The sequence below is a fragment of the Henckelia pumila genome, chromosome 2 (assembly GCF_033568475.1).
Source record: "Henckelia pumila isolate YLH828 chromosome 2, ASM3356847v2, whole genome shotgun sequence".
Taxonomy (NCBI): domain Eukaryota; kingdom Viridiplantae; phylum Streptophyta; class Magnoliopsida; order Lamiales; family Gesneriaceae; genus Henckelia; species Henckelia pumila.
In genome coordinates, this window is record NC_133121.1 from 105748633 (window position 1) to 105773783 (window position 25151).

Genomic DNA, 25151 nt, shown 5'->3' on the forward strand with positions numbered 1-25151 from the left:
AAATTACTCCCTTAAAGGTAGGAAATAGTGTATAAGCTATTCAGGTAGTCAATGTAGGACCTTGAAATAATGACGAATGGGGGTTTAATCACACGTTTACACGCATGCCATTCGATTTTCAATAAAACTCAAACTAGGTACTAGGGATAACATGTATAATAGGTAGCTTGAAAGGCTCAAACGAATTCAGAAAAATCGCCTAAATCATTCCTAATCACAGTTTTGCCCGTATTTCGCCTCAAGGGGTGTCCGAACTAGTTCTAGACAAGTCTCAATCCATAATTAAATCATACAAATCTCAATCAGTGCAGAAAGGAATAATCATCAGCAGTAAACGATGATTTTCACAAGTAATTTCAGAATTCTCGTACCTTTAAGTACAAATATGCATGTAAACTCAAATGGGCAACTAAGGATAAACTGATTCAATAAAATTCAAGTCCCAAAAAATCCAAACAATGCCTCAATCATTTTTATGTTTGTCTATCTCAAGATTCAGATTCAAGCAAAATCACAGAATATATAGGAGTTCAATTGTTCACTTGGTTCCATTTATTTCAAAAAAATTTCAGCTAGGCAGGTAGTCATGGACTTCAGTTACAAAACAAAAATTAACATCATTGGCCATCAATCCATATCATTATGATTTCTCACCATCATTCACCAAAAAAAAACCACAACTACATAAATTTCTCAAATTTTTCTCAAATTCAGCCACACACCAACACAACACAACTCCTAAGAACCAAACAACTAAAATAACAAACAAAAAAAAATCAAAAGCAACTAAAAAATAATAATAAAAGTCAGAACTGACACAACTCCCCCAAACTTAGTACATTCATTGTCCTCAAGGAATTAAAACACAAAAGCATAAAGGACATGTACTACAAACGACGACCGTCAGTGGTCGTCGATCATCAGCGGCATCATCATGGGACGGACCAGAAGGGCCAAAAGTGGGCGGCCACTGTGGATACAGAGGAAATGGATGAGTCGAACTAGCAGCCTGTGGAAACTGATGTCTCAAAGCATCTGTAAAATCCATCATGTAGTCCATAAAGACACCAGTAGTCTGCTGAAATGTCCGAAACTCTTGACGGTGCGCTCTCAATTCATCCTCCAGAATAGCAACACGATCGGGCGCAACAGGGGGTGCTTGAGGTCGGGGTGCAGGGCCGCTTCATGCAGCTGCTCGCTCATTAAAATCTCGCCTCTCAGCGCGAGTTCGGTGCTCAGAAGCCGGTATCATGCGAAAAGGAGTATGACAAGCAATAGGAGCAGTAGCTTTCAACAATTCTTCATTTTGGCCCCACTCAACTCGAGCCGCTTCATAAAGATCAATGATAAGTGCGGGCAAAGCAAACCCGCCAGTCGTCTTATCGGCCGCCACACCCTGAATAGTTGCTTGACAAATCTGTCCCAAGTCGATTGCTTTGCCCTCCAAAATACAATAAACAAGAATCGCTCGTTCTCGTGTCACCTCATGCTCATGGTCAGTTGGTTTAAGACGAGCACACACAAAGTTGTACCATAGCTTAGCATCAGGAATTAGCTCGGTCTTCTTCAACCTAGAAGGCTGATGACGGCCCATGCGCCATTCCGTGCCCGGAACACAAATACGACTCAGAATCGCCGCGTAATCCACTTCATTCGCTCGGTACTCCACATACTCATCGTGAAATACTGGTGGAAGGTTGTACAGGGTGTTAATAGTGTGAGCATCAAAAGGCACCAGCTGGCCTCGGACAAGCACTTTCAACTGCATGTGCTTTACTTTCAAGTTCGCATAAAATTCACGAACGACTGGGACGAATGCATCCTGAGGTGGCTTAACAAAATTTAACCATTGACGCTCATTCACAGCCCTACCAATTGTGTGCAAGAACTCATCGTTCCCAAATCCCAATGTCGTGTCAAATCCACGCTCCGGTAATATCGTTTTTCCTAGACAATTTTGATAATGCTGTTTGGCACTCTCATTCCAGAAATGCTGCGGCTCAGGCTCCGGATTAGCATGAGAAGAGGATGCAACAGATTTTTGTTTCTTCTTTGGTGCCATGAATCAAACACGTAGTGTGCACCACAAGTCACACACAAATAACCAATTTACCTCAATCACGACTTCTCCAAACTTAAATATAATCCACAATCCACACACAACAACAACCGCTTCCGCAACAATCCAATAGAATTCACACTTCAAAGATCGATTAATCAATTAATAGTTCAAGACCCACGAATCGCACGAGTAGAATGTGCGAAATACTCACCAACCAAAACAATTGTAGAAGTACCAAAAGAATGACTTACTCCATATGAGTCCGAGAAGAGTAGATAATCAAAAGCTTCCTCAATGTACAATCTTCCAAAAATTAAAATAGGCGTGCCCCGGATAAAAGTGGTTCGACCGTCCCGCGTCAAATAGATGATGAAAGAAATTAGATTGTGGGGGTTTTGGAGATGACGAGATACACGAGTCGATTATAACAATAAAAGAGGGGAAGAATTCGTGAGGAAGAAAGTGGACAAGAATTTAGGGAAAAGATTTGGGAGAAGGGAAAGAAAATAGTAGGTTAAATAGAAGAAATCGGTGACGAGGCGGGCGCGCGAGAGGTAAGGGCGGGCACGCCTTTGATGCGTTTTGTGAGTTGTGGAATAGCAGGGGCGGGGCGGGGCGGGCGCGCGATTGGTAAGGCAGGGCGCGCCTACATCTCGAAATTTTTTTTCCAATAATAAGGTACAGGGACGGCGCGGGCACGCTGAAGACGCCCGCGCCTTGAGCTCGAAAAATTTCACAAAATCATAGCAGGAGAGGCGCGGGCGCGCCTAAGATCAGAGTGGGCGCCCCTCAATCTCGAGAAAAGTTGATTGGATTGAATACGTTATTGCGCGGGCGCGCCTGTAGTTAGGGCGGGCGCACCTTTGACTCGAGATTAGCATCCAAAATACTGAAAAATCAAAGAAAAAAAAAACAAATTACTTCCAAAACAACGAAATTAACAGTAAAAACTAAAAAAACAAAATTAAAACGAGAAAGCAAAGACAAAAACTAAAAAAAAAAAAATTTGGGTTGCCTCCCAAACAGCGCTTGGTTTAAATTCATCAGCCCGACGTGCACCAGTCTTTAGTTGGGATCATTAAGCAATGCGCTGGATGCGGTTGGTACTTCATTGCCAAAGAAGTGCTTGACTCTCTGCCCATTGACCTTGAAAACTCTTCCATCTGTACATCGCAATTCAATGGCACCATGTGGATAAACAGTCTCAACGAGAAACGGCCCTGACCATCGCGATTTCAACTTCCCTGGAAATAATTTCAACCGAGAGTTAAATAGCAAAACTCACTGACCCTTTTCGAATTCCCTATGCACAATGACTTTATCATGCCACTTCTTTGTTTTTTCTTTGTAGATCTTGGCATTCTCATATGCTTCACTTCGGAATTCATCCAATTCATTCAACTGTAGTTTCCGCAATTCTCCGGATGCTTCGAGATCCATGTTTAGCTTCTTGATAGCCCAAAACGCCTTGTGCTCCAACTCCAACGGTAAATGACATGCCTTACCAAAAACCAGCCTGTAGGGAGACATCCCAATGGGTGTTTTGAATGCAGTGCGGTAGGCCCAAATGGCATCAGCTAGCTTGATTGCCCAATCTTTCCGATTTGTCTTAACCGTTTTCTCCAAGATTTGCTTGATTTCCCGGTTAGAGATCTCCGCCTGGCCATTGGTTTGAGGATGGTATGCGCACGCCACCTTATTACTGACACCATACTTCGTGAGCAAGGTATTAAAAATCTTATTGCAGAAATGCGTACCTTCATCACTGAATATTGCTCGTGGAGTTCCAAACCGCATGAAGATATTCTTTTGCAAAATATTAACTACAACACGAGCGTCATTAGTCGAGGTGGCAATGGCTTCCACCCATTTCGAAACGTAATCAACTGCTAACAAAATATAAGTGTACCCAAAAGAAGGGGGAAAGGGACCCATAAAATCAATACCCCACACATCAAATAATTCTACTTCTAAAATATTTGTGAGGGGTAATTCATGCCTTCTTGAAATATTTCCCGTTCTTTGACACTTATCACATGATTTCACCAAGGTATAACTATCTTTAAACAACGTAGGCCAATAAAAACCAGATTGTAATACCTTAGCAGCAGTGCGGGTGGGTCCAAAATGTCCTCCATAGGGGGAGGAATGGCACTGTTCCAAAATTTCATTTGCCTCTTGCTCCGCCACACATCTCCGAACCACTTGATCGGCACAACGTTTGAAAACATAGGGATCATCCCACAAGTAGAACTTAATGTCATGGAAAAACTTCTTCTTTTGATGTCTATTCAACTCTGGAGGCATAACACCACAAGACAAGAAATTTGCAAAATCAGCAAACCATGGAATAAAGGAACTTACCTCAAAGATTTGTTCATCCGGAAACAATTCCTTTATGCTCTCCTCCTCCTTCACGTCTTCTAGCTCCAATCTTGACAAGTGATTAGCAACTTGATTTTCACTACCCTTCTTGTCCTTGATATCAAAATCAAACTCTTGTAAAAGTAGAATCCACCTTATCAAGCGTGGCTTGGCATCCTTTTTGGCAAACAAGTAGCGAATTGCTGCATGGTCAGTATAAACAACTACTTTAGTACCAATTAAATATGGATGAAATTTATCAAAAGCAAAGACTACTGCAAGCATCTCTTTTTCGGTAGTAGTGTAGTTTTGCTGTGCGGCATCCATGGTGCGACTGGCGTAATATATAGCTTTGAAAATCTTATCTCTCCTTTGGCCTAATACCGCGCCCACTGCATAGTCACTAGCATCGCACATAAGCTCAAAGGGCTCCTTCCAATCTGGCACAATCATGATGGGTGTTGTGGTCAATGCCGTCTTGATCTTTTCAAATGCCTGCAAACAATCATCATCAAAAATGAATGTAGAATCTTTTTCAAGTAAATTACACAGAGGTTTTGTGATTTTAGAAAAATCCTTGATGAAACGCCGATAAAACCCTGCATGGCCTAAAAAACTTCTGATGCCCTTGATATTCTTCGGAGGTGGAAGCTTCTCTATTGCAACCACTTTGGCTCGATCCACCTCTAATCCATTGGATGACACTTTATGTCCAAGGACAATGCCCTCTTGAACCATGAAGTGACATTTTTCCCAGTTAAGAACTAAATTCTTTTCTTGGCACCTCTGCAAAACAAGAGACAGAATATGCAAGCAATGATCAAAAGAGGAACCAAATACTGAAAAGTCATCCATAAACACTTCCATCACGTCCTCCACCATATCTGCAAAAATCGCCATCATACACCGCTGAAAAGTTGCAGGTGCATTACACAGTCCAAACGGCATCCTTCTGAAAGCAAACGTGCCATAGGGACACGTAAAAGTAGTCTTCTCCTGATCTTCCGGTACTATAGCAATTTGATTATAGCCTGAATAACCATCTAAGAAACAGTAATAGCAATAACCAGCAAGTCTATCAAGCATTTGATCAATAAAAGGAAGTGGAAAATGATCTTTACGAGTAGCTTTATTCAACTTCCTATAATCTATACAAACTCTCCAGCCAGTTACTGTACGTGTGGAGATTAACTCATTATTCTCATTCTTAACCACAGTAATCCCACCCTTCTTAGGCACCACTTGAACAGGAGATACCCAACTACTGTCAGAAATAGCATAAATCACTCCAGCATTCAACAGCTTTAAAACTTCTTTCTTAACTACCTCTTTCATGGCGGGATTCAACCTTCTCTGATGATCAACATAAGGAGTATACGACTCTTCCATCAAAATTTTATGCATGCAAATTGTTGGACTAATACCCTTAATGTCAGAAATTGACCATCCTAGAGCGGTTTTAAAATTTCTCAGAACTCTCAACAACTTATCTTTTTCTACAGCAGACAAATGCGCAGATATAATAACAGGACAAGTAGAATTTTCACCAAGAAATTCATAACATAAGTGCGCAGGCAATGCTTTCAGATCATGAGTTTCAGGGGATACCTCTGGTGCACTATTTTCCAAAGTTTCAGATTCCTTAGAACTCACCATTTTTTCTTTCGGAGCGCTGTCTAAGAATACTTTTTGTTCATGTAACTCCCAATCCTCTTCCTTCTCAACCACCTCGTCCGCCACCAAACATCGTTCGAGCGGATCCGTACTTTCTGCACATGAAAAAGAGTTATGAGAATCAATAATTTCAATGCTCTTACAAGTACTTACCTCATTTGGGCCCCTCATGGTGTGATAAATATTAAAAATCACCGCTTCACCACCAACTCGAAGTGTGAGTTCTCCCTTGTGTACATCGATCAATGCGCGTGCAGTAGCTAGAAAAGGTCTCCCAAAAATCAAGGGAGTTTCTTCATCTTCATCCATGTCCAAAATCACGAAATCTGCTGGAAATATGAACTTATCGACCTTTACCAAAACATCCTCCACAATACCCCGTGGGTATGTGATACTCCGATCAGCCAGCTATAATGTGATGGTGGTCGCCCTGACTTCTCCAAGCTCCTAAGTCCTGTAAACAGAAAAAGGCATTAAATTTATACAGGCTCCTAAATCACATAAAGCTCTATTTACCTTAGAACCACCAATAAAACAAGGGATAGTAAAACTCCCTGGATCCTTCAACTTTTGTGGCAATTTTTTCTGCAGGATTGCGCTACATTCTTCTGTCAAATTCACCACTTTGTTGTCCTGCAATCTCCTCTTCTTATACATTACATCTTTGATGAATTTTGCATAATTAGGCATTTGTTCCAAGGCATCTGCAAATGGAATATTGATGTGTATCTTCTTGAAGATATCTAGAAACTTGGAAAACTGCTCATCAAGTGCTTTCTTCTTAAACTGCTGTGGATAAGGAAGTTGTGGCTTGTACATCGGTTTAGATTCAGCTTCCTTCTTGGGCTCTTTAACCACAAATTCTTCAGTCACTGGTTCTTCACTTTCTTTGGCTTTGCTCTGCTCTTTCTCTTCTACTTTCTTCCCACTTCTCAACTCAACTGCTTTGCACTGCTCTTTTGGATTCACTTCAGTATTGCTGGGAAACTGTCCTCTGTTTTGATCCTTCAAAGCATTTGCAAGCTGTCCAATCTGTGTCTCCATGGATTTCATCATAGCTCCCAAACTACACATATGTGTCTCCATGCTGTCCATTCGAGTTTCAGTCCTCGACATCCGCTTGTTAGATTCCATAACAAATGTAGACACCACATCCTCCAACGATGCTTTACCTTCCCCTTGATTTGTATTGAATCCCGGAGGGGGTTTTAACACATTCTTGTTGTTGGCATAAGAAAAGTTTTCATGGTTACGTAAACCAGGATGATAAGTATTAGGAGGAGGGTTACCTCGATAGTTTCCATAGCCTCTGGGATTGATATATTGAGCTTCCTCGGGTGGATGATATTCATCTATGGCAACCGACACACCTGCAGGTTCTGCGATATTCACCTTGTTCAGAGAAGCCACTTGTGTACTCAATGCAGATAGCTGTGCAGTAATGGATGTAAGAGGATCCACACTGTACACTCCTTTCTTGACTCCCATACGTTCAGATGGCCATTGATAACTATTGATAGTCATCTGTTCCAGCATATCATAAGCCTGAATGGGATCCTTGGCAAATATGGTACCTCCAGCAGCAGAGTCCACAGACATTCTTGTAGGCGTATTCAATCCATTGTAGAAAAACTCTATTTCTTCCCAATCTGCAAAATTATGATTAGGACAACGCCTTAACAAATCTTTGTACCTTTCCCATGCCTCGTATAGTTGTTCTGAATCATGCTGTTGAAAGGTACTGATCTCAATCTTCAGCTGGGTTGCCTTGGATGGTGGAAAGAATTTCTCTAAGAATTTCACAGCCATGCCCTCCCAAGTTGTTATGCGTCCTAGTGGCAATGAATGCAGCCAACTCCGTGCCTTGTCCCTGAGAGAAAAAGGAAACAAACGTAAGCGTATTGTATCCTCAGAAACACCATTTATTTTAACAGTATCAGTAATCTCTAGAAAAGTGCGCAAGTGTAAATGAGGATCAGCTGTGGCAGTTTCATTGAATTGGTTCTGCTGAACCATGTTGATTAAGGCCGGCTTCAACTCAAAGTTGTTGGCATTTATTGTCCCTCTAGCGATTCCAGAATAGTGAGTCTGGATCGTTGGCCTGAAATGATCTCTAATTGGCACCAAAGGCAATTCATTGACATCTTCTTCAGCCATGTTTAATTGTTCGCACTTTGAGATCTTCGCATAAACTGCAATTAAGAACAATAGCAATTTATTAGTACTTAAATTAAAATAAAGAAAACTCTAAATTAAAACTTCGACTAATTGGTAACAAGATTAAAAAATAATCAAAATTATTCCCCGGCAACGGCGCCAAAAACTTGTTGTGAAATTTCCTCGCAAGCGTACGAGTGTCAAGTTTTAGTATAGTGAAAGAGAGAGTGTCGATCCCACAGGGAATAAAATGAAAATATTCAATACTTGTAATTAAAATAGTCTTAATTTTATCTAGAAATCAAATGTCGAGAATTGTGCAGAATAAATAAAATAAATAACGAGAAATTATCAAGCTCACACACACACAAATTTCGAGGAATTATCAATCAGAGAAAAATAATCCAGAGGTTTTGATTTCACTTGGTCTCGACAATATTCAATCCTAATTAATCTATTTTATGAATTTCCTTTGATTAATAACAAAAAAACACTTAGATTATTCTATTCCCCTCTCCCGAGCAACAAATAGAGTGTATCAACTTACAATTCGATTTCAATATCCCTATTAGAAATCGAGATGTAGTGATATGTGTAAAATGATGTTCCTTAAAGGTTCTATTAAAGCTATATACTCTCCCGAGCTATATAAACAATTAACAGTATAGTTCCTATTGATCCTACTCAAAATCCCCTCTCCCGAGCAATGATTCTAAGTAAATATAACAACTCAATTTTTGGCCAATAAATTAAGAAGACATTCAATTCTAGAAACACAATTAATCTATAGAAATTCAATTTATTAAAATCAAAGATTCATGAATATGTCTCAACCAAGCTACGTCAACCTCTAGACTAGAAAAGTTTAGTTCATGCTCGAATTCAATAAAAACCACATCATGTTTAATATCTCAAACATAATTCAACAATCAAAAGAAAATAAAAAGAAGAAACAAAGCCGTAGTCTTTCTTCCGTGTCCGGTCGAAAAGTCTTCGTCTTCGTTCCAAGAAATCTTCAGTTCTTCAACTCCAAAAACTCACAGAAGTGCTCTCTCGAGTATTGTGTGTATTGGTGGCTGATAGATCCCTTTTTGACTCCGAAAAATCCCTTAAATATGACCTAACAATCGTCCAAAATAATACCAAAGATATCCCCAAAGTTTCTATAAACAATCGGACTCTAATATTCCAAACAGACGACGGCGCGGGCGCGCCGAAAACAGGGCGGGCGCCCTCTCAATTTGCAAAACATACTTTTAAACATTCCTCAATGGCGCGGGCGCGCTCTCAGCTCGACTTTTCTTCTTGAGCTCTTCAGTAACAGCGCGGGCGCGCCTAAGGATAGGGCGGGCGTGCCTTGAGCTCGAACTCAGCCTTTTTTCTCTTTTCCAACTCTTGAATTTCCTTGTAAACTTCCATCTTGTAAGCTTATTTCCACTTGAACACATCGAAGTCCATAAATTTCTACAAACACAAAAACAACAACAATTTCACGCAATATCTACCAATAAATTCCAAAAGTCAAGTAAAACCATATACAAATTAAGTGCACAAAATGCACTTATCAGCGCCCGCACCGTGACATCGCAAGAAACAGCGCGCCCGTGCCAATAGTCAGGGCTCCCGCGCAGTGACCTCGCAAAACAAAGGCGCGCCCGCGCCTACCCCAGCGCGCCCGCGCCATCAACTCGGCTGCAGAAAAACCAAAGCATAAAAATACATCTTTACGAACTCGAATCCAAAATCCAAGCAACCCAGGTTCAAACATCAAAAATCCATGAGATCTAAGGAGTTGAAACACCAACAAAACGATGTTTAACAGAACAAGTTTGACGGTAGGGGTTCGTTCGACTAAACAAAATAGTACAACTCCAAAAGGTACGACCCTAAGATACACGGTGTCTCACTTCTATCAATCTCACCCCCAAGCTAACCAGGACGACTCGGTCCAGCTCCTGATCCTCCTGTTGCCAAGTTACACATACAAAACAAAAACAACAGCCGGAATAATCCGGTTAGAAATATAATTTCTAAGTAAAAGAGACATGCACTCAATATCAAATAAACACTTCAATCGAAATGTGTCAACATAAATCATAACATCGAAATGATATTGAATGAATGCATGAATTTAAAAGTCGAGATTATCAAGTCAGATAATCATAAAATCGATCGGTACTCAGTTGGGATCCCGGGGTCAAGTTTTCACGACAACTCACCGACGCACCCTTTCGGGGTGGAAGTCGAGCAACTCGATCCCCTAGACTTCAGAGCAACTATAAGAAGTATTCTGGCAATTGGAAAAACTCGAAATCCAAAGACACTTCAATATAGCTCCCTAAAATGTCTAATTTCAAAACGAATCGAAAGTCGGCTCAATATGAATGCAAGTTTAAATAGAATAACAATCAAATTCACTCAAGCAAATAAATATGTAGTATGTGATTTTCGGGAACTCGAGAATAAGTCGATCTCGAGTATTCGTTCCCATTCATTTCAATGTCGATTTTTACCTTATTCTCGAATCTTCAATCAATCCTGTCAAACAAAAGACAACTCGATTCAAACTCTAAACAATTCGAAACTCAAAGTCGATAAATCAAACAATCTATACCGTCTTCCAACTCTTCGATTGGTAACCGATCTCCAAGTCCTTCAATTCCAATCTCTAATCAACTGTCAAAACATCGAGACACGGATTCGATATCAACTCGGAGTTCAAACTCAATCAAATTCGATATACTAATCAAACCGAACCAAAACCGATAACTCAAACTCGATTTCGACGGCATAACGACTATAAATCGACTATCCGGAAAAACTCAAATCATCAACAACAATCATAACAACTCAAATATCATAACCAAACATCCAAACAACTCAATTCCAACCTCAATCAAAAGCACCATTTTCGAATTAATGCCTCAAAAATCATATAAAATCCAAACTTCGTTCTTTTTCCAAACCGACTTCGAATACACGATCTATACTAGCTCAAGAACGACATACTCCAATATTATCAAATTCTGACAACTCAAAAAAATCGAAGTTCAAGAGATCGTAGCAAAACTTACGTCTAAATGAAGCCCTCGTTGCGGTGATCGTGAAACTCAACTCGGAATCGAAATCTGACGGTCGGATAGAGCGAATCAGACAGAAGAAAAGCTTGAAATGGCGTCTCCCATGGCTTCGATCAGTACGTACGAAATGGGGGAGAGGAGAAGGGAGAGGGATGGAGTGATGTGATGGAGATGATGAGGCAAGTTGCCTAAAGATAATATATAAAATCCATCTTTTGCATTTCAGTCCTTTATTTCTCCAATCTTGCAAAGTACCCCCCTGCTAAATATCAAAACGATCCTCAATCACTAAAAAAACTCTGATTATCTCTATTAAACTCAATTATAATAAAATCGAGGCATTACAATTCTCCCCCTCTAAGATTCGATTTCGTCCTCGAAATCTGACAGATCACAGACTGAAACAAAACGAAACAAACTGAAGACTAACTCACCTCAATCGAATAACTCTGGAAATTGCTGCCTCATATCGGATTCGGTCTCCCAAGTCACTTCTTCAACTCCGTGACGACTCCACTGAATCTTCACTAACGGAATCGATTTGTTTCTGAGCTGCTTTTTTCTGTCAAGAATCTGAATCGGTCGTTCTAAGTAACTCAGAGTTTCATCTAGTTCAGCCTCGTCCGGCTAAAGTACGTGAGACGGATCCGGATGATATTTTCGTAGCATCGAAACGTGAAACACATCGTGGATACCTGAAAGAGACAGAGGAAGAGCAATCCTATAGGCAAGATTGCCTATCTTCTCCAGAATTTCATACGGACCAATGAACCTCGGAGACAATTTTCTCTCTTTCCAAATCTGACAGTGCCTCGGAAAGGAGAAATCTTCAGAAACACACGGTCTCCCTGCTTGAAACACAGTGGTCTGCGTCTGACATTCGCATACTTGGCCTGTCGATCTTGGGCTGTCTTCATTCTGACTCTAATCAGCTTCACCTGCTCTGCCATATCACGAATCATATCTGGACTCAACTCAGGTGATTCTAAAATCTCATCCCAAAATACCGGAGATCTGCACTTCTTCCCGTACAAAGCTTCAAAAGGTGCCATTTCAATACTCTCCTGGAAGCTGCTATTATACGAAAACTCCACTAAAGGCAAGGACTCCTGCCAACCTGATCCAAAATCAAGCACTACAGCGCGAATCATATCCTCTAAAGTCTAGATCGTACGCTCGGACTGACCGTCGGTCTGAGGGTGATACGCTGTGCTCAAGTGCAAATGAGTACCCAAAGCCTCTTGCAAACTGTGCCAAAAGTGAGAAGTGAACCTCGGATCTCTATCTGATACTATCGACTTTGGCAAGCCGTGCAATCTCACAACCTCTCTGACATACAACTCGGCCATCTGATCGTGACGGTATGTCATACGGTAAGGAATGAAACAAGCAGATTTCGTCAATCGGTCAATCACAACCCAAATCGCATCACAACCTCTGACTGAACGCGGTAGCTTCGTGACAAAATCCATAGAGAAATGATCCCACTTCCATTCCGGAATAGGTAAACTGTGCAAAAATCCTCCGAGCTTCTTCCTCTCAGCTTTCAACTGTTGACAATTCAGACAACGGGACACAAACCTCGTGACATCTCCTTTCAATTGCTTCCACCAGAACTGAGTCTTCAAGTCATTATACATCTTTCGACCTCTAGGATGAACACTGAACCGACTGCAATGCGCCTCTTGAAGAATACACTGTCTCAACTCAGAAACATCGGACACAACAATACGGCTGTTCACAAACAAAACATCATCCTTGACCTGAAACTCTGACTGATGACCTGAGGGGACCTTCTCTATCGAACTCTGAATGCTCGGATCGGATCTCTGAGCCTCTCTAATCGACTGAAACAACTCTGGCTTGGCCTGAATCGCAAAAACTCTGATGGATCTCCTATCGGTCTCAAACTCCAAACCAGAAGTACAACAGTCTTCAATCAAACGAGAGACACCAATCGTAGAAAGAGACAAAGAACAAAGCTTTCGACTAAGAGCGTCTGCAGCTGCATTCGACTTTCCAGGGTAATACTTGATCTCACAGTCAAAATCCTTAAGTAGATCCATCCATCGCCTCTGTCTCATATTCAGCTCGGACTGGGAAAACAAGTATTTCAGGATCTTGTGGTCAGAAAATATCTCAAACGACTCACCATAAAGGTAATGGCGCCAAGTCTTCAAAGCAAACACGATTGCAGCTAGCTCGAGATCATGGATCGGATAACGAGTCTCGTGCGGCTTCAGCTGCCTCGAAGCATAAGCTATGACATGCTTCCTCTGCATAAGAATATATCCAAGACCACGGTGAGAAGCATCGCAGTACACAGAGAAACCTCCAGTACCTGATGGAATAGACAAGATTGGAGCGCTGGTCAATCTCTTCTTCAGCTCAATGAAACTAGCCTCACACTGTTCGGACCAAACAAACGGTGCATTCTTCTGGGTCAACTGAGTAATCGGTTTTGCAATGGAAGAGAAACCCTCGATAAATCTGCGATAGTACCCGGCTAAACCCATGAAGCTTCGGATTTCTGGCACTGATGTCGGTCTCTGCCAATTCATAACTGCTTCGATCTTACTGGGGTCCACAGATATTCCATCTTCTGATACAATATGACCTAGGAAAACCACTCAGTCCAACCAAAACTCGCACTTCTATAGCTTAGCATACAACTGTTTGGCTCGCAAAGTCTGCAACACAATCCTCAAATGCTCGGCATGATCAGATCGGTTCTTAGAATAGATCAGAATGTCGTCGATGAAGATGATGACAAACTCATCTAGATACCGCTGAAAGATGCGATTCATCAGGTCCATAAAAACTGTTGGAGCATTGGTCAAGCCAAAAGGCATGACTATGAACTCGAAATGCCCATATCTGGTTCTGAAAGCTGTCTTAGACACATCCTCGTCACGAACTCTCAGCTGATGGTACCCTGATCTCAGATCTATCTTTGAATACACTAAAGAACCTTGCAGTTGATCAAAAAGGTCATCAATTCTTGAAAGAGGATACTTGTTCTTGACCGTCGCTTGATTCAACTGGCGGTAGTCGATGCAAAGTCACATAGAATCGTCTTTATTTCTCACAAAAAGCACTGGTGCACCCCAAGGCGATACGCTAGGTTGGATGTATCCCTTGGCAATCAAATCTTCTAACTGTTCCTTCAATTCCTTCAATTCTAATGGAGCCATTCGGTAAGGTGCTTTCGAAATAGGCTGAGTACCTGGCGCAAGTTCAATGCTAAATTCGATGTCTCGAATAGGCGGAAAACCAGGAATCTCGTCTGGAAAAACATCAGGAAACTCGCTAACCACTGGTATCTCGGACAACTCAGGGCTAAGCTTCTGAATATCCAAAGCATAAATCAAGAATCCCTCTGCTCCTTTCTGAAGTAAACGAGACATGGTTAACACCGAAATCAAAGGAATTTTGGATCGAGAACCTTTACCGAAAAACTTCCAATCATCTGCCATCTCAAGTCTGAATCGAACCACTTTCTGAAAGCAATCTACTCTCGCCCTATACTTGGTCAGAGCATCAATCCCGACAATACAGTCAAAATTAGATAATCCAAGTACGATGCAGTCAATCTCAATCGAATTCCCTTCGGATTCTATTACACAATTTTGGGCCATTCTCACCGAAACAATTCCTCCACCCAAAGGTGAAGTAATAGAAACAACATCAGATAATGGCTCAGCAAATAAATCATGCATCACGACGAATCTTTCAGAAATAAAACAGTGAGAAGCACTCGTATCAATCAACACAAGCGCAGGATAACCAAAAATCGAACAGTTACCTGCTATCACGTCGTTCGGGGCTGCATTGGCTTGATCCTCTGTCAAGGCAAACACCCTCGCCTGCTGTCGTGGAGGTTGGTTCTGGTTCTGATTACCACCCTGACGATTCTGTTGCTGAGGCTGAAAGGAATGGACTGCAGAAGCTGATCTCTCGGGCTAAGCTAGCGGTCATGAAGAACTGCCGCTCTAAGCTCTATCGGATCCTCGCTGAGGACAGACTCTAGCAAAATGACCCGGCTGTTGGCAGATGTTGCAACTACCAAACACGCCTCGACACTGATCACTGGGATGACGTCCTCCACACTTGCTGCACGAAGCTCCAGAAAACCCTGAACTCTGCCCAGAATTGAACTGTCTAGAGCCACTGGAACTCGATGAACTGTTACCAGACTTCTTGAAATTCTTTCCCTTCGGCCGATACTGATCTCGCCTATTTCTGCCACTGTTGCCTCCCTCCAACCTCTGAGGCTGATTCGACTGTTGAGATGGTTGATACTGATACTGAGACTGTTGAGGCTGAAACTGAACAGGCTGGTTCTGAAAAGATCTCTGCTGCTGTTGAGGAGCTACCTGATTACTTCGTTGCATCAAGAATCCGGCTTTGGCTCCCTTTGCTTGATCCATAGCATCAGCAAAGTTGTTAGGTCTTCCGGTATTGACCAAGGTAAATATCTCAGGGTTCAATCCATTGATGAAATGGTCGGCCTTGGCTTCTTCGTTATCTGCAACGTGAGGTGCAAACCTCAAGAGACTATCAAATTTACTCACATAGTCCTCAATGCTCAAGTTCCCTTGTTTCAGATTCGCAAATTCGGCACCCTTTTCCTTTCGATATGAGACAGGAAAGAAACGCTTAAAGAACTCAGTCTTGAACAAGCTCCAAGTGATGGCGGTGCCTCGGTTCTCATTCTCTCTCTTGGTTGTGGTCCACCACTTCTTGGCAACACCCTGCAACTGATGACTGACTAACCTGATTCTGCGGTCATCGGTATAGTCGAGGGAATCGAAGAGCTCATCCATTTCATCTAGCCAACTTTCACAAGCAACGGAGTTCTCGGTACCCGTTAAAGTAGGCGGTCGAAAAGATCGGAATCTCTTCAGAAGAATCTCCATCGGGGTTGCGGTTGCATCAAACTGATCTGCTCCTGTACTATCCTGATCATTCGGAGGAGTAATAACTGGCGGAGGATTCTCAGTAGAAGGAGGAGTCAAAGGTGGTTGATTCCTTCTCAAAGATCGTCGCGGTGCCATCTGATATCAAGGGGTTAGGATACAATATCTCAAACTCAATCTCAATACCTCGGTCTCCAAAACTCTGCTCTGAGCACTCATGAATCTCAACGATATACAGTGACAGATAATAGCACAAGGGCAAATATATATCACGTAATTCATGCTTTATAAATTAAATCACAACTCATGTAATTCAATTAAATCAAGAATCAATAAAGCATGCTCGCACGTATTTAAAAATAATCATTTAAATAAATCAATCACATGCGAGAGTTCAATTCATGCGGACTCGATCTACCCCGCTCACTCTAGTTCAAATCCAAGAATCTTATCGCTCTGATACCACTTAATGTGAGACCCCGTTTCTAATCTCCTATTCTCGAATAATTAAACAAAAACAAACACGAAGAGTCGCGTAAAAACGAATCAAATTTTTTTTTTTTTAACAACAGCGCGCCCGCGCCGGAGTCTCGCAAAGGAAAACATGCCCGCGCCAATAATCCGAGCGCCCGTTCCGTGACCTCGCAAGAAACAGCGCGCCCGCGCCGTGACCTCGCAAAACAAAGGCGCGCCCGCGCCTACCCCAGCGTGCCCACGCCGTCAACTCGGCTGCAGAAAAACCAAAGCATAAAAATACATCTTTACGAACTCGAATCCAAAATCCAAGCAACCCAGGTTCAAACATCAAAAATCCATGAGATCTAAGGAGTTGAAACACCAACAAAACGATGTTTAACAGTACAAGTTTGACGGTAGGGGTTCGTTCGACTAAACAAAACAGTACAACTCCAAAAGGTACGACCCTAAGATACACGGTGTCTCACTTCTATCAATCTCACCCCCAAGCTAACCAGGACGACTCGGTCCAGCTCCTGATCCTCCTGTTGCCAAGTTACACATACAAAACAAAAACAACAGCCGGAATAATCCGGTTAGAAATATAATTTCTAAGTAAAAGAGACATGCACTCAATATCAAATAAACACTTCAATCGAAATGTGTCAACATAAATCATAACATCGAAATGATATTGAATGAATGCATGAATTTAAAAGTCGAGATTATCAAGTCAGATAATCATAAAATCGATCGGTACTCAGTTGGGATCCCGGAGTCAAGTCTTCACGACAACTCACCGACGCACCCGTTCGGGGTGGAAGTCGAGCAACTCGATCCCCTAGACTTCAGAGCAACTATAAGAAGTATTCTGGCAATTGAAAAAACTCGAAATCCAAAGCCACTTCAATATAGCTCCCTAAAACGTCTAATTTCAAAACGAATCGAAAGTCGACTCAATATGAATGCAAGTGAAAATAGAATAACAATCAAATTCACTCAAGCAAATAAATATGTAGTATGTGATTTTCGGGAACTCGAGAATAAGTCGATCTCGAGTATTCGTTCCCATTCATTTCAATGTCGACTTTTACCTTATTCTCGAAGCTTCAATCAATCCTGTCAAACAAAAGACAACTCGATTCAAACTCTAAACAATTCGAAACTCAAAGTCGATAAATCAAACAATCTATACCGTCTTCCAACTCTTCGATTGGTAACCGATCTCCAAGTCCTCCAATTCCAATCTCTAATCAACTGTCAAAACATCGAGACACGGATTCGATATCAACTCGGAGTTCAAACTCAATCAAATTCGATATACCAATCAAACCGAACCAAAACCGATAACTCAAACTCGATTTCGACGGCATAACGGCTATAAATCGACTATCCGAAAAAACTCAAATCATCAACAACAATCATAACAACTCGAATATCATAACCAAACATCCAAACAACTCAATTCCAACCTCAATCAAAAGCACCATTTTTGAATTAATGTCTCAAAAATCATATAAAATCCAAACTTCGTTCTTTTTCCAAACCGACTTCGAATACACGATCTATACTAGCTCAAGAACGACATACTCCAATATTATCAAATTCTGACAACTCAACAAAATCGAAGTTCAAGAGATCGTAGCAAAACTTACGTCTAAATGAAGTCCTCGTTGCGGTGATCGTGAAACTCAACTCGGAATCGAAATCTGACGGTCGGATTGAGCGAATCAGACGGAAGAAAAGCTTGAAATGGCATCTCCCATGGCTTCGATCAATACGTACGAAATGGGGGAGAGGAGAAGGGAGAGGGATGGAGTGATGTGATGGAGATGATGAGGCAAGTTGCCTAAAGATAATATATAAAATCCATCTTTTGCATTTCAGTCCTTTATTTCTCCAATCTTGCAAAGTAACCCCCTGCTAAATATCAAAACGATCCTCAATCACTAAAAAAACTCTGATTATCTCTATTAAACTCAATTATAATAAAATCGGGGCATTACAACTGGGGGGCATGCCACTGCGTACCCAGCACATCCTAAGAAATTGTCAGCAGCCAAGCTTACATCCTTTTACTTTGTTCTTCATAAAACTGTCGTGAAGACCTGGACTCCATCTGGAAATTCCAGTGTGATTATCAAGCATCAAGCCCCTGTCTTGTATGCTATTGGTATTGGAATTGCTTTCAATTATGGCCGACTCATGTTTGACATAGTCATGGCATTTGCAGACGGTGCTCAACCTACTTTGAAGTTGCCTTATCCATCACTCATTTACTCTATGTTGCTGTCTCAAAAAATTGAGAAAGATGATGATGAAGTACTTATTGAGCCTGGGGAGTTGCTAAAGATTGCACCGGCATTGCTCAAAGGAAATAGGAAGATAGACCTTCCTTGGTCTGAGACTGCTGATTATGCAGGTGTTATGGCAGGTTCTGCCAACACCTCCTCTGCTGCTGCTGTTTTTGTACCCCCTTCTGCTGCTCAAGCTGTTGATTCGACGTTCATTCACGCTCAATTGGTGCATGCTGAGGAGAAGATTGCACAAGCAAAGGCTGACCTTGCCTACTACGAAGGGTTAAAGGCTCACTATGAGTCTCTTTTAAGTGGAGCTGGCCCTTCTGAACAAAAAGAGGGAGAAGGAAGTGAAGAAGTTGACTCAGAGAGCAATCAATTTTAATCATAGTTTTTGGTTTTACTAAGTTTATTTGTTTTTATTGAAGGTTAAAAGTTCTGTTTTTGCTCTGATTTGCTCTGACCCTAATCAAAACTGTTTTGGTGTTTTCTCTGTTGTTTCGTATGATTATTTCTCCTTGCACTTATATCTTCTGATTTGAGGTATCATAGCTAGATGTTACCAACATCTTATGACAACACCTCTGCTTATACTCAGGCGGAGAATCTATTCAGGGGGAGTTTTGATTAAGGGAGAGTTTAGTTGTGTTTTGTCCAGAAAGGCAAAAAGGGGGAGATTGAAAGGAATATTTTATTCCTTAAAATCATCCTAGTTTGAAAAAGATTTTATTTAATATCTTTTGCCTTTCTTGGACATGAAGTTATTTATTTCTTTGAATAACTTGTTTTAAGTTTTAAATAAAGTTATCAGAATATTATTATCATATTTTTATTGATTTAAATTTCTTTTTGTGTAGATTTGTCTTGATCAAGATCTAGAGTCCTACGCTTACAAGGAAACATTCTAAAGGAGGATTTTTGGTCTATTTATTGAAGATTTGCGTGCACAAGGAAGGGACGGAAATATAGAGAGATCGATACATAGAGAGACTGAGAGAGTTTTCAGAAAGCTTCAAGATACGTACGTTGAGTAAGATCTGCTGAAGCTTGTACCGGTCGTGATTGCTTGAAGTCGTGAAGAACATTCAAAGATTGTTGATCGAAGAAGTGTGCTGCTCACGTGTTTTGGCTTCAATAGTTTCTCTCTTTAATATGTTTTCCATTATTCTATTTCATATAGAATGTTTTTAGGAGAAACTTTATTGTTTATTTTCTCACTTGTTTTGAGAAATTGATTTTACAATAGTCACTAGTTTTAGGGTTTGTAAAACTCTTTAAAAGGTTTCTAGTGAAGTTTTGCCCTGAGTCGCTGCAAGAGTATTTTATACTCTTGCTTAATTCATTTGAGTCTATTTATTTGGTTGCTTGTTTATTTTATACATGCTTAAATTATATTCCGCTGCAAATTACTCAAGGTGTTATTATAGGTGTTGTCAACACCTTGTGACAACTCAAACTACTTATTTGCAACCATTATTTTCTTACAAGTTACAACATTAGATGTTCTCCTAACATGAAAAAAATCAACAATAGCTACATCCGAAAGCAAAATTTAAACTCTGAAGCCCATAATCCAGCATAGCTCAAATCACTCAAAGGCTCATAACACGCGCACTTACGTCAACCATGTGTGAGATAATAACTTTAATATAAGATGTATTTTTTTTAAATACAAAATATTGGATTTTAATTTTTAGAATCTACTATATCCATTAAAAATTATTTAAAATCCTTAGATTAATAGAGCTTTTCAAATTAGTCGGCATTACGTAATTTAAAGAAGCAGTTGAAATATAATTATGATGGATTCAAGCAAAAACAATATGAAAAGACCGATTTCGCAAGCGATAATTGAATATTGGGTTAAATTAAAAACGTATATAGGTAATAATAACTTAAAAAATATATATGGGCTGGGCTATATCTATCTATATATATATATATATATATATATATATATATATATATAAAATATAAATATACACGTGTGTATGTAATGTGATGCATGCATGCATTTAAAGTTGATAATAACGTGCAAAAAGAGAGGCACATACAAAGCTGACGAGTACAAATTAAACATTTTCATTAAATTGATAGACTAATAGCAATAGCTTAATCAAACCCTAAATTACTACTTAATACTAACTAAACTTCTTAATCATATGGCAAATACGCGAACGTCCCATAATATTTTCCAAACAAACATAAAATATCTGATCTTTAAAGCAAACATCTTCATTCCAACTCCATTTATAACATTATTTAGCTCACCCTGCAAAACAACAAGACAACAAATATATCAGAAAATGCAAAGAAATTATATTCTGATTTCTCAGAAAAAAGTACGGCTATCAAATACGTGCATATATATGTACGAGATGTTCATACGAATATCTCGTATAAAACTCAAGTGTAGCATAGAATCGACCCATATATATATATGTACGTTGATTAAAGTACATACTTGGAACAGTCAGTGGATGGGCTGATGGCGAAAGAAATAGAGACGCCACATTTTCCGGGGATCTCGGCGGCGTTTATGATCATGCTCGGGGGGGCGGAGCTGGCAACAGACTTCAAGCACGAGCAGACGGCCTGGCGGTCCTCTTTGGCGGCGGCGGCGTTGTAGACAGACCTCACGCCGTAGCAGCACTCCGCCGGTGGCACGGAACCTCCGACCACAACAAAGTTGAGGCATGGAGACAGTGCGGTCAGCACCGAGTTGCATGGAATCGCTGCCTCCGCCGTAGGGGGCGCCGGAACAATCAGCGCCGCGGTGATCATCGCCACCAGTAGTAGTGCTGGCCTCAACGACGTCGTCCTTGCAGAGAAGTTGGCCATTGATTCGTCGGAGGGATTAAGAATACTGGAGTATTTGAATGGGCTTTGTTTTGTCAGCAAGGTTTAAATTTATAGAGGGCAACGAATGGCTTTTTGGAGAAATTAATGAATGAGTCAAACATTTTGGTTGGTGGACAGTTGGGGTTTTTAATTCAAAGCTTTGTTCATGACATTTGACACATTTATATTCTATATTCTATTATATAAAAAAAATAAAAAATGGAGATATTGTAAAAATTATCTTTATTTTACTAAAAATAAGTGTTTTAAAAAGCTCGCTTAAGCGTAGCGAAATTAAACGACCTCTTTTTAAAACGGAAGATTTCATTTATTTTTTAAAATGAAAACATTTTTATAAATATGTATATTTATTGTTTAGAACTTGAATTATTTATTAAATCATATATTTATGGTTAATCTAACATTTTATTTAATATTTGTCTTAAAATAATTAAAATTATAGTAAAAATTTAAAACGTTTTTCATGCTTAAGCTCGTTCTAAGCTCGCTTAAGCTTGACCTCCACGCTTCAACGCGCTTCACGCCTTTTAAAACCTTGCTAAAAATCTCCTACTCATTCCATATTTTACATTATATTATATATTATATAAAAGATGGAGAAAATGTAATAATCATCTTTATTTCACTAAAAATCTCCTACTCATTCCATATTTTACATAAATAAAAAAAATTACATCAATAAAAATTCTCTATTACACAAGCAAGAGAGTTCGCATGTTTACGTCGTGTGATTCAGTCTATTGAATCTTTTTTATTCTCGGATTGAACTGAAAGAGTCGGAAATAGGACAGCGAGGCAAGACAATGATTATTTTCCAGTAATTAATATTATGTCTCCAGTGATATCTAGTTTTCACTTTTTTTCTAATTATGTCTCTAAAATTTTTGTTGTGCCATTTATATCTCTAATCCGTTGTTTTGCTTCCGAAAAACGTATCTATAGTCGACTCATATGTCATATATATGTGAAAGTTAAATGGAATTTATATGTGACGACAATGATTTTTCACCGATATCTCTATGAAGAGAAAACCTATAGGTTATTTAAGGCTCGTCCAACCAATACTCTCAGCTTTTCCTTCACATAATTTTGAAATTTTGTAAATAAAAATTAAGCTGAGAAATACTTCTTAGAAGCTAGCTATCTCAAATACTACCTAAATGTCTTTTGGTTTATATGTATAAAATATTAATTGAAAACAATATGGTATCTAAAATGTATATATGTGTCTAAATTATGATTATAATTCTCATTCTTATAACTTCATGCATTTTTCTATAATTAGATTTTAGGATGTGATCGGGAGATCGAAATTTTTTCCACAAGATCTTCTAAGAAATAAATGTTTTTGTTGTCTTTGATTAGCTTGTACCCATTGATGTTTCACAACATATTAACAATAATCAGAATTTTCTTTGAATTATCACATACTTGCATTTGTTTAAACATATTAATGAGAAAGCTTATACGACGTTGGCCAAGAATCAGAGGAACATTGGTCTAATGTAGCAACATCTAAAAAAAAGGTTATTGTTTTCTTTTTTACGGAACAATCTCTAAAAAAGCGATTATAAACTTTTTCTTCGCGGTACTTGTAAATACTCCATATATAATTCACATTTTACCATTACCCTTAAGTGTGATGTAATTTAAAATAAAGTATGTGAAATTTCAAAATATAGTTTCATGGATTTCAGCTAATTGAAATAGAAAATTGATAAATTGAACAACAAGATTTATCCTAAAATTTTAAAAATATTTTGGCAAATATTTACATTGATTTCAAACAGGTTGTGAGCAATCTATGGTTAAAATTTGAAAATTTGAAATAAAAAATGACAAAAACTCCCATTAGACAGTCTAAAGGGTCATTTTTTTAGACGGATTTCTTATATGGGTTATCATTAAAAAGTATTACATTTTATGTCAAAAATATTACTTGTTATTATAAATATGGGTAAGATTGAACCGTCTCACGGATGAGATCATCTCACAGGAGTGTACATGTAGTTCCATGTCTATATTCTTTTTATTAATTTACCACTATTCATTAAATACTTAAAAACTAAAAATATTTTGTATTCTATTAAGTATTAGAAAATTACTTTGTAAAATTTCAAATTTAACTTTATAAATTTAGTTCCAATATTATTCACCGTTGATTCTCATTGGGAGGTCGATTGATTTTTCTTGTGCCTCAACATTGAAAATGTAAAAAATTAAGTGCGTGTCATTCTCGTGCAGTATGCCATCCCTCATTAATTTCATAAATGTCACCGTATTTAATTTGTATCGGAACTAGGGAAAGGTGAAAACTGGAACCAGACATTAACTGCAACAACTAAAGCTACCCAAACAAAGTAATTTATTTTGCTCTTGCCTTAATATATCGATCATTTTTTTTATATATTTTTATTAATAAATTGAGATGTTTAGGCTTAGATTTACGTTTAAATTTATAATCTTTCCACCATATTTATGTTTCAAAAGGAAAAATAACTGTTTTTACTTCCTAAGTACTCCTCACATTTTTAACTTCAAAAAAAAAAAGAAAAAAAGAACTTCTCTCATTTCTTATTTTGGTAATTTAAGTTTTCAAAGTTTGGTTTGAGTTCACTAACTTTAAATTTTTTTGTCCCTCTCATTTCTTATTTCGGTAATTTAAGTTTTCAAAAGTTTTGTTTGACTTCACTAACTTTAATTTTTTAAAATAAAAAAAAAAATTGAATCATACTTTGATTGAATGCGAGATCAAAAAATATCTTCAATTTTTGAATTATTTAGATATTCGATCCCTTCGAGCTTAATTGGATCCAATACCTCGAAAATTATATGAAACCAACAAGTGCATTTCGATTTTACATCGGAAATTATATGTAACCTTACTACCTTAGATGTTGTTCTATTCTCGATATGTTTCGAATACTCGATGTGGATTGGTGGGTAACGGAGTTCCAAGATTTTTTAAATAAGGATGGGCTGAGATAGATTGGCCCACCGAACACGCCAAATTGCATGAAATTACTTAATACAACCCGTACTGACTCATTTTGATATCTTTAATTATCACAATTTATATCAATTATCACATATTATTATTTAACTTAAAAAGGTTTTAATATTTTATAGGTGAAAAAAAAACTTAAAACATGGGTTATGAGTAAAATTTTAGTTAAATATTTTTTAAAAATATATTTTTTAAAATATTTCAATATATTTTTAAAATTTTACTCATAACACATATTTTAAGTTTTTTTTTTCACTTATAAAATATTAAAAA

General features: G+C 39.0%; 1 protein-coding gene and 1 non-coding gene across 2 annotated transcripts; one reads left to right on the forward strand and one right to left on the reverse strand.

The window, feature by feature from the left end:
• Positions 1-7754: 7754 nt before the first annotated feature.
• Positions 7755-7860, forward strand: LOC140885972 (small nucleolar RNA R71). Its single transcript, XR_012151382.1, has one exon. It is a non-coding gene; the product is annotated as a small nucleolar RNA R71 (small nucleolar RNA).
• A 13139-nt stretch (positions 7861-20999) lies between these two features.
• On the reverse strand, positions 21000-21893 carry LOC140885210 (non-specific lipid-transfer protein 1-like). Its single transcript, XM_073292156.1, has 2 exons — positions 21474-21893; positions 21000-21281 (listed from the first exon to the last, which is right to left on the reverse strand). Exons 1-2 carry the CDS (start codon positions 21848-21850, stop codon positions 21272-21274), a joined length of 387 nt encoding a protein of 128 aa, XP_073148257.1. The 5' UTR covers positions 21851-21893; the 3' UTR covers positions 21000-21271.
• Between the last annotated feature and the right edge of the window lie 3258 nt (positions 21894-25151).

Coding starts and splice junctions, on each gene's coding strand:
- LOC140885210 (XM_073292156.1), bottom strand. CDS start 21,850: ATGGCCAACTTCTCTGCAAGGACGACGTCGTTGAGGCCAGCACTACTA.